The following is a 14,166-nucleotide window of genomic DNA, read 5'->3' as shown; positions in this document are numbered from 1 at the left end:
TAATGCTCAGGTCTGGATTAGGGTCAGGTCCGTGGGGGGCACTTACTATAGATTAATGCTCAGGTCTGGATTAGGGTCAGGTCAGTGGGGGGGCACTTACTATAGATTAATGCTCAGGTCTGGATTAGGGTCAGGTCCGTGGGGGGCACTTACTATAGATTAATGTTCAGGTCTGGATTAGGGTCAGGTCCGTGGGGGGCACTTACTATAGATTAATGCTGAGGTCTGGATTATGGTCAGGTCCGTGGGGGGCACTTACTATAGATTAATGCTCAGGTCTGGATTAGGGTCAGGACCGTGGGGGGCACTTACTATAGATTAATGCTCAGGTCTGGATTAGGGTCAGGTCCGTGGGGGGCACTTACTATAGATTAATGCTCAGGTCTGGATTAGGGTCAGGTCCGTGGGGGGCACTTACTATAGATTAATGCTCAGGTCTGGATTAGGATCAGGACCGTGGGGGGCACTTACTATAGATTAATGCTCAGGTCTGGATTAGGGTCAGGTCCGTGGGGGGCACTTACTATAGATTAATGCTCAGGTCTGGATTAGGGTCAGGACCGTGGGGGGCACTTACTATAGATTAATGCTCAGGTCTGGATTAGGGTTAGGTCCGTGGGGGGCACTTACTATAGATTAATGCTCAGGTCTGGATTAGGGTCAGGACCGTGGGGGGCACTTACTATAGATTAATGCTCAGGTCTGGATTAGGGTCAGGACCGTGGGGGGCACTTACTATAGATTAATGCTCAGGTCTGGATTAGGGTCAGGACCGTGGGGGGCACTTACTATAGATTAATGCTCAGGTCTGGATTAGGGTCAGGTCCGTGGGGGGCACTTACTATAGATTAATGCTCAGGTCTGGATTAGGGTCAGGTCCGTGGGGGGCACTTACTATAGATTAATGCTCAGGTCTGGATTAGGGTCAGGACCGTGGGGGGCACTTACTATAGATTAATGCTCAGGTCTGGATTAGGGTCAGGACCGTGGGGGGCACTTACTATAGATTAATGTTCAGGTCTGGATTAGGGTCAGGTCCGTGGGGGGCACTTACTATAGATTAATGCTCAGGTCTGGATTAGGGTCAGGTCCGTGGGGGGCACTTACTATAGATTAATGCTCAGGTCTGGATTAGGGTCAGGACCGTGGGGGGGCACTTACTATAGATTAATGCTCAGGTCTGGATTAGGGTCAGGACCGTGGGGGGGCACTTACTATAGATTAATGCTCAGGTCTGGATTAGGGTCAGGACCGTGGGGGGCACTTACTATAGATTAATGCTCAGGTCTGGATTAGGGTCAGGACCGTGGGGGGGCACTTACTATAGATTAATGCTCAGGTCTGGATTAGGGTCAGGACCGTGGGGGGGCACTTACTATAGATTAATGCTCAGGTCTGGATTAGGGTCAGGACCGTGGGGGGGCACTTACTATAGATTAATGCTCAGGTCTGGATTAGGGTCAGGACCGTGGGGGGCACTTACTATAGATTAATGTTCAGGTCTGGATTAGGGTCAGGACCGTGGGGGGCACTTACTATAGATTAATGCTCAGGTCTGGATTAGGGTCAGGACCGTGGGGGGCACTTACTATAGATTAATGTTCAGGTCTGGATTAGGGTCAGGACCGTGGGGGGGCACTTACTATAGATTAATGCTCAGGTCTGGATTAGGGTCAGGACCGTGGGGGGCACTTACTATAGATTAATGCTCAGGTCTGGATTAGGGTCAGGTCCGTGGGGGGCACTTACTATAGATTAATGCTCAGGTCTGGATTAGGGTCAGGTCCGTGGGGGGCACTTACTATAGATTAATGCTCAGGTCTGGATTAGGGTCAGGTCCGTGGGGGGCACTTACTATAGATTAATGCTCAGGTCTGGATTAGGGTCAGGACCGTGGGGGGCACTTACTATAGATTAATGCTCAGGTCTGGATTAGGGTCAGGTCCGTGGGGGGCACTTACTATAGATTAATGCTCAGGTCTGGATTAGGGTCAGGACCGTGGGGGGCACTTACTATAGATTAATGCTCAGGTCTGGATTAGGGTCAGGACCGTGGGGGGCACTTACTATAGATTAATGTTCAGGTCTGGATTAGGGTCAGGACCGTGGGGGGCACTTACTATAGATTAATGCTCAGGTCTGGATTAGGGTCAGGTCCGTGGGGGGCACTTACTATAGATTAATGTTCAGGTCTGGATTAGGGTCAGATCCGTGGGGGGCACTTACTATAGATTAATGCTCAGGTCTGGATTAGGGTCAGGACCGTGGGGGGCACTTACTATAGATTAATGCTGAGGTCTGGATTAGGGTCAGGTCCGTGGGGGGCACTTACTATAGATTAATGCTCAGGTCTGGATTAGGGTCAGGTCCGTGGGGGGCACTTACTATAGATTAATGTTCAGGTCTGGATTACGGTCAGGTACGTGGGGGGCACTTACTATAGATTAATGCTCAGGTCTGGATTAGGGTCAGGTCCGTGGGGGGCACTTACTATAGATTAATGCTCAGGCCTGGATTAGGGTCAGGTCCGTGGGGGGCACTTACTATAGATTAATGCTCAGGTCTGGATTAGGGTCAGGACCGTGGGGGGCACTTACTATAGATTAATGCTCAGGTCTGGATTAGGGTCAGGACCGTGGGGGGCACTTACTATAGATTAATGCTCAGGTCTGGATTAGGGTCAGGAACGTGTGGGGCACTTACTATAGATTAATGCTCAGGTCTGGATTAGGGTCAGGTCCGTGGGGGGCACTTACTATAGATTAATGATCAGGTCTGGATTAGGGTCAGGACCGTGGGGGGCACTTACTATAGATTAATGTTCAGGTCTGGATTAGGGTCAGGTCCGTGGGGGGCACTTACTATAGATTAATGCTCAGGTCTGGATTAGGGTCAGGACCGTGGGGGGCACTTACTATAGATTAATGCTCAGGTCTGGATTAGGGTCAGGACCGTGGGGGGCACTTACTATAGATTAATGCTCAGGTCTGGATTAGGGTCAGGTCCGTGGGGGGCACTTACTATAGATTAATACTCAGGTCTGGATTAGGGTCAGGACCGTGGGGGGCACTTACTATAGATTAATGTTCAGGTCTGGATTAGGGTCAGGACCGTGGGGGGCACTTACTATAGATTAATGTTCAGGTCTGGATTAGGGTCAGGTCCGTGGGGGGCACTTACTATAGATTAATGCTCAGGTCTGGATTAGGGTCAGGTCCGTGGGGGGCACTTACTATAGATTAATACTCAGGTCTGGATTAGGGTCAGGACCGTGGGGGGCACTTACTATAGATTAATGTTCAGGTCTGGATTAGGGTCAGGACCGTGGGGGGCACTTACTATAGATTAATGTTCAGGTCTGGATTAGGGTCAGGTCCGTGGGGGGCACTTACTATAGATTAATGCTCAGGTCTGGATTAGGGTCAGGAACGTGTGGGGCACTTACTATAGATTAATGCTCAGGTCTGGATTAGGGTCAGGACCGTGGGGGGCACTTACTATAGATTAATACTCAGGTCTGGATTAGGGTCAGGTCCGTGGGGGGCACTTACTATAGATTAATGCTCAGGTCTGGATTAGGGTCAGGTCCGTGGGGGGCACTTACTATAGATTAATGCTGAGGTCTGGATTAGGGTCAGGTCCGTGGGGGGCACTTACTATAGATTAATGCTGAGGTCTGGATTATGGTCAGGTCCGTGGGGGGCACTTACTATAGATTAATGCTCAGGTCTGGATTAGGGTCAGGTCCGTGGGGGGCACTTACTATAGATTAATGTTCAGGTCTGGATTAGGGTCAGGTACGTGGGGGGCACTTACTATAGATTAATGCTCAGGTCTGGATTAGGGTCAGGTCCGTGGGGGGCACTTACTATAGATTAATGTTCAGGTCTGGATTAGGGTCAGGTACGTGGGGGGCACTTACTATAGATTAATGCTCAGGTCTGGATTAGGGTCAGGAACGTGTGGGGCACTTACTATAGATTAATGCTCAGGTCTGGATTAGGGTCAGGTACGTGGGGGGCACTTACTATAGATTAATGCTCAGGTCTGGATTAGGGTCAGGTACGTGGGGGGCACTTACTATAGATTAATACTCAGGTCTGGATTAGGGTCAGGACCGTGGGGGGCACTTACTATAGATTAATGCTCAGGTCTGGATTAGGGTCAGGTCCGTGGGGGGCACTTACTATAGATTAATGCTCAGGTCTGGATTAGGGTCAGGTCCGTGGGGGGCACTTACTATAGATTAATGCTCAGGTCTGGATTAGGGTCAGGACCGTGGGGGGCACTTACTATAGATTAATGCTCAGGTCTGGATTAGGATCAGGTCCGTGGGGGGCACTTACTATAGATTAATGCTCAGGTCTGGATTAGGGTCAGGTCCGTGGGGGGCACTTACTATAGATTAATGCTCAGGTCTGGATTACACATCTTTCCTTCTTCACAGATTTGAAACGAAATCTAAAGAGAGGAAAGATAAGAATACAGCAGGTGGAGGTCACAAATCCACAACGTCCCACTCTGGCCAATGTGGTCACTGTACCCAAGACCACCCCTCAAACGTGCAAGAGACCTACTAGAATGGACTACCCACCCTGTAGGAAAGTGAACTGTGGGCATCACACCTACCAGGTTGGTGGCATTAAGATCTGTGGACTGTAATACATGCCAAGGAGGGGAAACCTGCTGTACTACTGCTGTGAGAAACACCTGCACCTCCGAAACGTCCTCCACCCCACAGTCCTATGGAAGGAGAGAAGCGTGAGCCAAGCAGCCACCACTGCACACCGGGCGTGAGGATGGCCAAGACTGTCACCTGGAGGTATACAGTGTGGTTCTGACACCAGGTTCCAGGCCCCAGGATCTCCACTGTCCGGATCATCTTTCTCTGCTTGTCTGTGAAGAACATTCGGCTCTCAGGCTTCAGAGAATCAAGAGTCAGATTGTAATGGATGGATATGGACATGGAGCCTGAAAGACAAGATAGAACAGTGTGGCCTATAAGCACGGGACAACATCCAGCAGACGTGAGCCCGGGGCCACATCCATGAGGTGTGAGCAGGTCCAGCATCCAGCCTCACATTTCTCTCCTACCTGTATATTTGGAGGTCAGTATTTCGACATGAACACATGCCTCTAGGGTCAACATGTTGTCACAGCCACTCGCCTCCTGGCTGGAGAGAACCATGTGCGTCTGGTTGACCACGAGGCTCAGACTCACGTTGAGTACAGGTTTAGATCTGTGTAGAGAGTAACATGAGATAGATCTGAATCCTCCCCTCCAAATCTTCAGCCCACATTATAAGACCACGCTCAGATCCATCAGGACAATGGAAGCTGCGGGCGCTCAGCTGTCTGGTGGGAGAAATGGTGAGGAGATTTGTGGCCTGAGCTCAGATGAAGCCGTAGAGAGCTCTCGGAGGCTACTGGACCTCAATATCACTGGTGCCACGCCGGGGTCAGGTCTTCATTATCATAGACGCAGAACTCAGGTATCTTTACGTTGTGGCAGTGTCACAAAAGCTGACATCATTGTACTGAAGCCCATAGGAGCACGAAGAGAGTGGGTGACCCTGACCCTCTTCCTCTAAGATAGTGTGGGATCTCGCTGGGAATGCTGGACCCTGAACCCACAGTGACATCTATTTATGACCACAAAGACATCATACGACCTGTGCAAAGTCACGTGACCCAGCGATCCTACAACCACATCGATTAGGCCATCTTCTGTCATGTCCAAGACTCCATGTATGGAGAGACCAAAGCCCAGGATCCCTGAAGGACTGTGCAGCCTCTGAAAGACAAGAGACAACTCACCATGGACTGTCTACCCTACTCAATAACGCTCAGCTCCATCACCTTCAGGACCCTCTGTCTCTCGTCCGTCACCTCCAGAACCCTTTGTCTCTTATTCATCATCCCCAGGACCCTCCGTCTCTCAATCATCACCCCCCCAAGACCCTCCGTCTCTCAACCATCACATCCAGAACCCTGCGTCTCTTGTTCATCATCCCCAGGACTCTCTGTCACCTCAAGGACCCCCAGTCTCTCGTCCATCACTCCAAGGACCCTCCGTCTCTCGTCTATCACCCCAAGGACTCTGCATCTTTCACCTTTCGGACTCTGCGTCTCTCATCCATCACCTTTATAATCCTCCGTCTCTCATCCATCACCTTTATAATCCTCAGTCTCTTGTCCATCACATCCAGAACCCTCCGTCTCTTGTTCATCACCTCTAGGGCCCTCCTTCCATCATCCTTATGACTGTGTTGTTCCAGTTCTCTCTATCACCGTCAGTCTCTCGTCAGTCACCTCCAGAACCCTCCATCTCTCGTTGAACCCCTCTATGACCCTCCGTTTCTTGTCCGTCACCTCCATGATCCTCCGTCTCTCGCCCGTCACCTCTATGACTTTCTGCGTCACTTCTGTGACCCTCCGTCTCTTGTTCATCACCCTTTTGACTGCTTCGCCCGTCATCTCTATCATCTTCAGCCTCTCTATCCTCCATCATCGCTCTCTTCTGGTTACTCTCGCTTCCCTCAGTAAACATCCCTCTCTTGCTTCTAATTTTGTATTACCTGACTGTAGGCCGCAATCAGCAGTCCTGAATGTGTCCCTTTATAAATATACACGGCTCCTTGTCCATCCATCTCATACGGGGCTCCCACAGCCACCTCAGTGAGGCCATCTCCATCCAAATCCCCGAGGGAAGAGACGGCAGCTCCAAACTGAGACTGAAGATGCCCCGGCTCCCCATGGAGGGTGACACCGCACTGCAGTTTCTGCTAAACACACAGTCTGTTACTTATGAGGAATAACTCGGATGACATCTCATATTTCTCACAAAGATCTCACCTCCACGAACCGACACACAGAGACTTGTCCAGACCATCTAAGCTCATAGTGGTGAGGAGCAGAAATCAACACCAGGTCCGTCACACCGTCTTGGTTAATGTCTGAAACAGCCATCTCTGCCCCAAAGTACGAGCCAACCTACAAGAAGAAAGTCTCCTGATTAGGGGCCCACATCTCCCACTGCAGCTGGCCAGGCCGTCACTCAGGGTCTCACCTGATCACCTTGTAAGGAATCCACCTTCTTCCATCTAAGTTCTCCAGAAACTTCCTGCAGAACAGTGACTAGTCCGACATACTGGAAGCGAGGAGAACCCACCAAATACAGTGATCCGTTCCCAGTATGAAGCAGCTCCACAGAGTATCCTGTGGGGAACAACAAGCTGTTGGGTGACTGTGTCCGGAGGACCAGCGCCCTAGAACTGCGGGGTCTCTTCATTGTAAATAGAGACTGTACGTCAGTGATGGGGGAGGGGGCACATCATTAATTAAAGTAGCGTTACTCACCCAGGTAGCCATACTTCTCATCGTCATTCCGGGACATGTAAGCGAGGCCTCCTTGCATGGAGACATTTAAGATTCCACCTGACCAATCAAATATCCCTGGATCCCCGAGAACGTCCCTTTCCTACAAGAACAAGCGATAGTCACAGATCAGTGGCTCTGAGATACTGAGGATCCACCATGTTCCCCGCCAGTCCCAGGGTAATTCCAGACCAAGTTGTACTTCTCGCTCCAGTACAGGGGACAATGGGCTGAAGAAAAGCAGCTTCCACAGAACAGGGGTCCAAAATCCCCTCATGATTAATCTCTTCCCGCAAGGTCCACCTACACAAGAGGCAGAACCCAGGAGCCTGCCAAAACCTGGGTGTAGCACCGGGACCAAGGACAAGGGGCTCTGTGATGTCCCCACATAACATAACAAGCATCTGATGCTCAACAATAGAAGTCGCCCCTTTACCCCCTCAATAATGACCCCAAAGAGAGTAGTCCATGTACAGTCTCAGTGATGGTCCCCAGGAGTAGCCACTTTTCCTGCTCCCTCATGATGGTTCCCAGGAGTAGCCCCTCTTACACCTCCACCCCCATCATGGTCCCCAGGAGTAGCCCCTCTTACACCTCCACCCCCATCATGGTCCCCAGGAATAGCCCCTCTTACACCTCCACCCCCATCATGGTCCCCAGGAGTAGTCCCTCTTACACCTCCACCCCCATCATGGTCCCCAGGAATAGCCCCTCTTACACCTCCACCCCCATCATGGTCCCCAGGAATAGCCCCTCTTACACCTCCACCCCCATCATGGTCCCCAGGAGCAGCCCCTCTTACACCTCCACCCCCATCATGGTCCCCAGGAGTAATCCCTCTTACACCTCCACCCCCATCATGGTTCCCAGGAGTAGCCCCTCTTACACCTCCACCCCCATCATGGTCCCCAGGAGTAGCCCCTCTTACACCTCCACCCCCATCATGGTCCCCAGGAGTAGTCCCTCTTACACCTCCACCCCCATCATGGTTCCCAGGAGTAGTCCCTCTTACACCTCCACCCCCATCATGGTTCCCAGGAGTAGTCCATCTTACACCTCCACCCCCATCATGGTCCCCAGGAGTAGTCCCTCTTACACCTCCACCACCATCATGGTCCCCAGGAGTAGCCCCTCTTACACCTCCACCCCCATCATGGTCCCCAGGAGTAGCCCCTCTTACACCTCCACCCCCATCATGGTCCCCAGGAGTAGTCCCTCTTACACCTCCACCCCCATCATGGTTCCCAGGAGTAGTCCCTCTTACACCTCCACCCCCATCATGGTTCCCAGGAGTAGCCCCTCTTACACCTCCACCCCCATCATGGTCCCCAGGAGTAGCCCCTCTTACACCTCCACCCCCATCATGGTCCCCAGGAGTAGTCCCTCTTACACCTCCACCCCCATCATGGTTCCCAGGAGTAGTCCCTCTTACACCTCCACCCCCATCATGGTTCCCAGGAGTAGTCCATCTTACACCTCCACCCCCATCATGGTCCCCAGGAGTAGTCCCTCTTACACCTCCACCACCATCATGGTCCCCAGGAGTAGCCCCTCTTACACCTCCACCCCCATCATGGTCCCCAGGAGTAGCCCCTCTTACACCTCCACCCCCATCATGTTCTCCAGGAGTAGCCCCTCTTACACCTACACCCCCATCATGTTACCCAGGAGTAGCCCTTCTTACACCTCCACCCCCATCATGTTCCCCAGGAGTAGCCCCTCTTACACCTCCACCCCCATCATGTTCTCCAGGAGTAGCCCCTCTTACACCTACACCCCCATCATGGTCCCCAGGAGTAGCCCCTCTTACACCTCCACCCCCATCATGTTCTCCAGGAGTAGCCCCTCTTACACCTACACCCCCATCATGTTACCCAGGAGTAGCCCCTCTTATACCTCCACCCCCATCATGGTCCCCAGGAGTAGCCCCTCTTACACCTCCACCCCCATCATGTTACCCAGGAGTAGCCCCTCTTACACCTCCACCCCCATCATGGTCCCCAGGAGTAGCCCCTCTTACACCTCCACCCCCATCATGGTCCCCAGGAGTAGCCCCTCTTACACCTCCACCCCCATCATGTTCTCCAGGAGTAGCCCCTCTTACACCTACACCCCCATCATGTTACCCAGGAGTAGCCCCTCTTACACCTCCACCCCCATCATGGTCCCCAGGAGTAGCCCCTCTTACACCTACACCCCCATCATGGTCCCCAGGAGTAGCCCCTCTTACACCTCCACCCCCATCATGTTCTCCAGGAGTAGCCCCTCTTACACCTACACCCCCATCATGTTACCCAGGAGTAGCCCCTCTTACACCTCCACCCCCATCCTGGTCCCCAGGAGTAGTCCCTCTTACACCTCCAACACCATCATGGTCCCCAGGAGTAGCCCCTCTTACACCTACACCCCCATCCTGGTCCCCAGGAGTAGCCCCTCTTACACCTCCACCCCCATCATGTTCCCCAGGAGTAGCCCCTCTTACACCTACACCCCCATCCTGGTCCCCAGGAGTAGCCCCTCTTACACCTCCACCCCCATCATGTTCCCCAGGAGTAGCCCTTCTTACACCTCCACCCCCATCATGGTCCCCAGGAGTAGCCCTTCTTACACCTCCACCACCATCCTGGTCCCCAGGAGTAGTCCCTCTTACACCTCCACCACCATCATGGTCCCCAGGAGTAGCCCCTCTTACACCTCCACCCCCATCATGGTCCCCAGGAGTAGTCCCTCTTACACCTACACCCCCATCCTGGTCCCCAGGAATAGCCCCTCTTACACCTACACCCCCATCCTGGTCCCCAGGAGTAGCCCCTCTTACACCTCCACCCCCATCATGTTCCCCAGGAGTAGCCTTTCTTACACCTCCACCCCCATCATGGTCCCCAGGAGTAGTCCCTCTTACACCTACACCCCCATCCTGGTCCCCAGGAATAGCCCCTCTTACACCTACACCCCCATCCTGGTCCCCAGGAGTAGCCCCTCTTACACCTCCACCCCCATCATGTTCCCCAGGAGCAGCCCTTCTTACACCTCCACCCCCATCATGGTCCCCAGGAGCAGCCCTTCTTACACCTCCACCCCCATCATGGTCCCCAGGAGTATCCCCTCTTACACCTCCACCCCCATCATGGTCACCAGGAGTATCCCTTCTTACACCTCCACCCCCATCATGGTCCCCAGGAGCAGCCCTTCTTACACCTCCACCCCCATCATGGTCCCCAGGAGTAGTCCCTCTTACACCTCCACCCCCATCATGGTCCCCAGGAGTATCCCCTCTTACACCTCCACCCCCATCATGGTCCCCAGGAGTAGCCCCTCTTACACCTCCACCCCCATCATGGTCCCCAGGAGTAGTCCCTCTTACACCTCCACCACCATCATGGTCCCCAGGAGTAGCCCCTCTTACACCTCCACCCCCATCCTGGTCCCCAGGAGTAGCCCCTCTTACACCTCCACCCCCATCCTGGTCCCCAGGAGTAGCCTCTCTTACACCTCCACCCCCATCATGGTCCCCAGGAGCAGCCCTTCTTACACCTCCACCCTCATCATGGTCCCCAGGAGTAGCCCCTCTTACACCTCCTCCCCCATTATGGTCCCCAGGAGTAGCCCCTCTTACACCTCCACCCTCATCATGTTCCCCAGGAGTAGCCCCTCTTACACCTCCACCACCATCATGGTCCCCAGGAGTAGCCCCTCTTACACCTCCACCCTCATCATGTTCCCCAGGAGTAGCCCCTCTTACACCTCCACCACCATCATGGTCCCCAGGAGTAACCCCTCTTACACCTCCACCCCCATCACGTTCCCCAGGAGTAGTCCCTTCTTACACCTCCACCCTCATCATGGTCCCCAGGAGCAGCCCCTCTTACACCTCCACCCCCATCATGGTCCCCAGGAGTAGTCCCTCTTACACCTCCACCACCATCATGTTCCCCAGGAGTAGCCCTTCTTACACCTCCACCCCCATCATGGTCCCCAGGAGTAGCCCCTCTTATACCTCCACCCCCATCGTGCGGACACACGTATGTATGAGGCACGTTTCCATCGGCGCCTGCATTAGAACATTGCACCGTGGATGTAGAAAGGTCATGGACAGAGTGCGAGGCCTGGAGAGAAATACCAAAGAGGGAATATGGGGCCGGATTATGTACCCAAAGGGCACCGCATGCGGACCGCGCCTCACTTACACTGGAGCCTCTTTTACGGTATACCCCTATAGCGCCGCCCATAGGAAGCAGCCATCCTACCGGTGACTATCGACCCCATCACCAGCCGGTACACCACTTAGGATAGAACCCAAAACCTCAATCGCAGACACTGTTTCAGGGTTGTGCCCCCCGTCAGTGCCATGTATGACATCTGGTTTGGCTTTGTGAGAAGCATCTGGCCGGGATCCAAGGGGCAACGCTTCTCCTTCCGGAGTCTGACACGCCAGTTTGTTCTAGGTCAAAACGTCACAGATCTCTGGATGATAGACTGGGAGTGCGGAGTGGCCACAATGGCGAGAGTGGTGTCATTACTGGAGAGGCACGTCCTAGGTGTGCCGCATATCCATCCACACCGCCCGGCACCACCCACCGCAGAGCACTGCCCACCGCACAGCACTGCCCACCGCACAGCACTGCCCACCGCACAGCACTGCCCACCGCACAGCACTACCCACCGCACAGCACTGCCCACCGAACAGCACTGCCCACCGCACAGCACTGCCCACCGCACAGCACTACCCACCGCATAGTACTGCCCACCGCACAGCACTGCCCACCACCCAGCACTGCCCACCGCCCAGCACTGCCCACCGCACAGCACTGCCCACCACCCAGCACTGCCCACCACCCAGCACTGCCCACCGCACAGCACTGCCCACCGCACAGCACTGCCCACCGCACAGCACTGCCCACCACCGCCCACCACCCAGCACTACCCACCGCCCAGCACTACCCACCGCACAGTACTGCCCACCGCACAGCACTACCCACCTCAGAGCACTGCCCACCGCCCAGCACTACCCACCGCACAGCACTGCCCACCGCACAGCACTACCCACCGCAGAGCACTGCCCACCGCCCGGCACTACCCACCGCACAGCACTGCCCACCGCCCGGCACTACCCACCGCATAGCACTGCCCACCGCCCAGCACTACCCTCCACACAGCACTGCCCACCACCCAGCACTACCCGGCACTACCCACCGCACAGCACTGCCCACCGCCCAGCACTACCCACCGCACAGCACTGCCCACCGCACAGCACTACCCACCGCAGAGCACTGCCCACCGCCCGGCACTACCCACCGCACAGCACTGCCCACCGCCCGGCACTACCCACCGCATAGCACTGCCCACCGCCCAGCACTACCCTCCACACAGCACTGCCCACCACCCAGCACTACCCGGCACTACCCACCGCACAGCACTGCCCACCGCACAGCACTGCCCACCGCACAGCACTACCCACCGCACAGCACTGCCCACCGCCCAGCACTACCCACCGCACAGCACTGCCCACCACTACCCACCGCACAGCACTGCCCACCGCCCAGCACTACCCACCGCACAGCACTGCCCACTGCCCACCACCCAGTACTGCCCACCGCCCAGCACTACCCACCGCACAGCACTGCCCACCACTACCCACCGCACAGCACTGCCCACCGCCCAGCACTACCCACCGCACAGCACTGCCCACTGCCCACCACCCAGTACTGCCCACCGCACAGCACTACCCACCGCACAGTACTGCCAACTACCCGGCACCACCCACTGCCCACCGCCCAGCACTACCCACCACACAGCACTGCCCACAGCCCAGCACTACCCACCGCACAGTACTGCCCACCGCCCAGTACTACCCACCGCACAGTACTGCCCACTACCCGGCACCACCCACTGCCCACCGCCCAGTTCTGCCCACCGCCCAGTACTGCCCACCGCCCAGTACTGCCCACTACCCGGCACCACCCACTGCCCAGTTCTGCCCACCGCCCAGTACTGCCCACCGCACAGCACTGCCCACCGACCAGCACTGCCCTCTGCCCGGCACTACCCACCACACAGCACTACCCACTGCACAGTACTGCCCACCGACCAGCACTGCCCTCTGCCCGGAACTGCCCACCGCTTACCGCTGTGAGGACGGCACTCAGCCCCGCAGAAGACATCTCCTGAGTAAAGTTGGAGCCCTGTGCCACTCCTGAAAGAGGAAAGCAAACCTGTCGGATCCACTTATGTCATGCAGGATCAGTAATGTAATGTATGTACACAGTGACTGCACCAGCAGAATAGTGAGTGCAGCTCTGGAGTATAATACAGGAGGTAACTCAGGATCAGTAATGTAATGTATGTACACAGTGACTGCACCAGCAGAATAGTGAGTGCAGCTCTGGGGTATAATACAGGATGTAACTCAGGATCAGTAATGTAATGTATGTACACAGTGACTGCACCAGCAGAATAGTGAGTGCAGCTCTGGAGTATAATACAGGAGGTAACTCAGGTGTAATGTATGTACACAGTGACTGCACCAGCAGAATAGTGAGTGCAGCTCTGGGGTATAATACAGGATGTAACTCAGGATCAGTAATGTAATGTATGTACACAGTGACTGCACCAGCAGAATAGTGAGTGCAGCTCTGGGGTATAATACAGGATGTAACTCAGGATCAGTAATGTAATGTATGTACACAGTGACTGCACCAGCAGAATAGTGAGTACAGCTCTGGAGTATAATACAGGATGTAATCAGGATCAGTAATGTAATGTATGTACACAGTGACTGCACCAGCAGAA

At 54.6% G+C, this 14,166-nt stretch overlaps 1 protein-coding gene across 6 annotated transcripts in view; it reads right to left on the bottom strand.

Moving 5' to 3' along the window:
• Window positions 1–14,166, bottom strand: part of ITGAL (integrin subunit alpha L) — a 132,062-nt gene that overhangs the window by 70,973 nt on the left and 46,923 nt on the right. For 5 of the 6 annotated variants that reach the window (XM_069735239.1, XM_069735242.1, XM_069735237.1 and 2 more), the window contains 10 exons: window positions 13,503–13,570; window positions 7,360–7,480; window positions 7,070–7,218; window positions 6,856–6,993; window positions 6,579–6,785; window positions 5,673–5,794; window positions 5,095–5,240; window positions 4,817–4,971; window positions 4,630–4,743; window positions 4,400–4,461 (listed from right to left, as the gene is read on the bottom strand). In XM_069735239.1, coding sequence (XP_069591340.1) covers window positions 4,400–4,461; window positions 4,630–4,743; window positions 4,817–4,971; window positions 5,095–5,240; window positions 5,673–5,794; window positions 6,579–6,785; window positions 6,856–6,993; window positions 7,070–7,218; window positions 7,360–7,480; window positions 13,503–13,570 — 1,282 coding nt within the window. The remainder of the gene's footprint in view (window positions 1–4,399; window positions 4,462–4,629; window positions 4,744–4,816; window positions 4,972–5,094; window positions 5,241–5,672; window positions 5,795–6,578; window positions 6,786–6,855; window positions 6,994–7,069; window positions 7,219–7,359; window positions 7,481–13,502; window positions 13,571–14,166) is intronic. The other variant, XM_069735238.1, reaches the window with a different exon arrangement.

The sequence above is a fragment of the Ranitomeya imitator genome, chromosome 7, assembly GCF_032444005.1.
Source record: "Ranitomeya imitator isolate aRanImi1 chromosome 7, aRanImi1.pri, whole genome shotgun sequence".
In the NCBI taxonomy this organism is placed as follows: Eukaryota; Metazoa; Chordata; class Amphibia; order Anura; family Dendrobatidae; genus Ranitomeya; species Ranitomeya imitator.
This window is presented reverse-complemented; position numbering and strand designations above follow the sequence as displayed.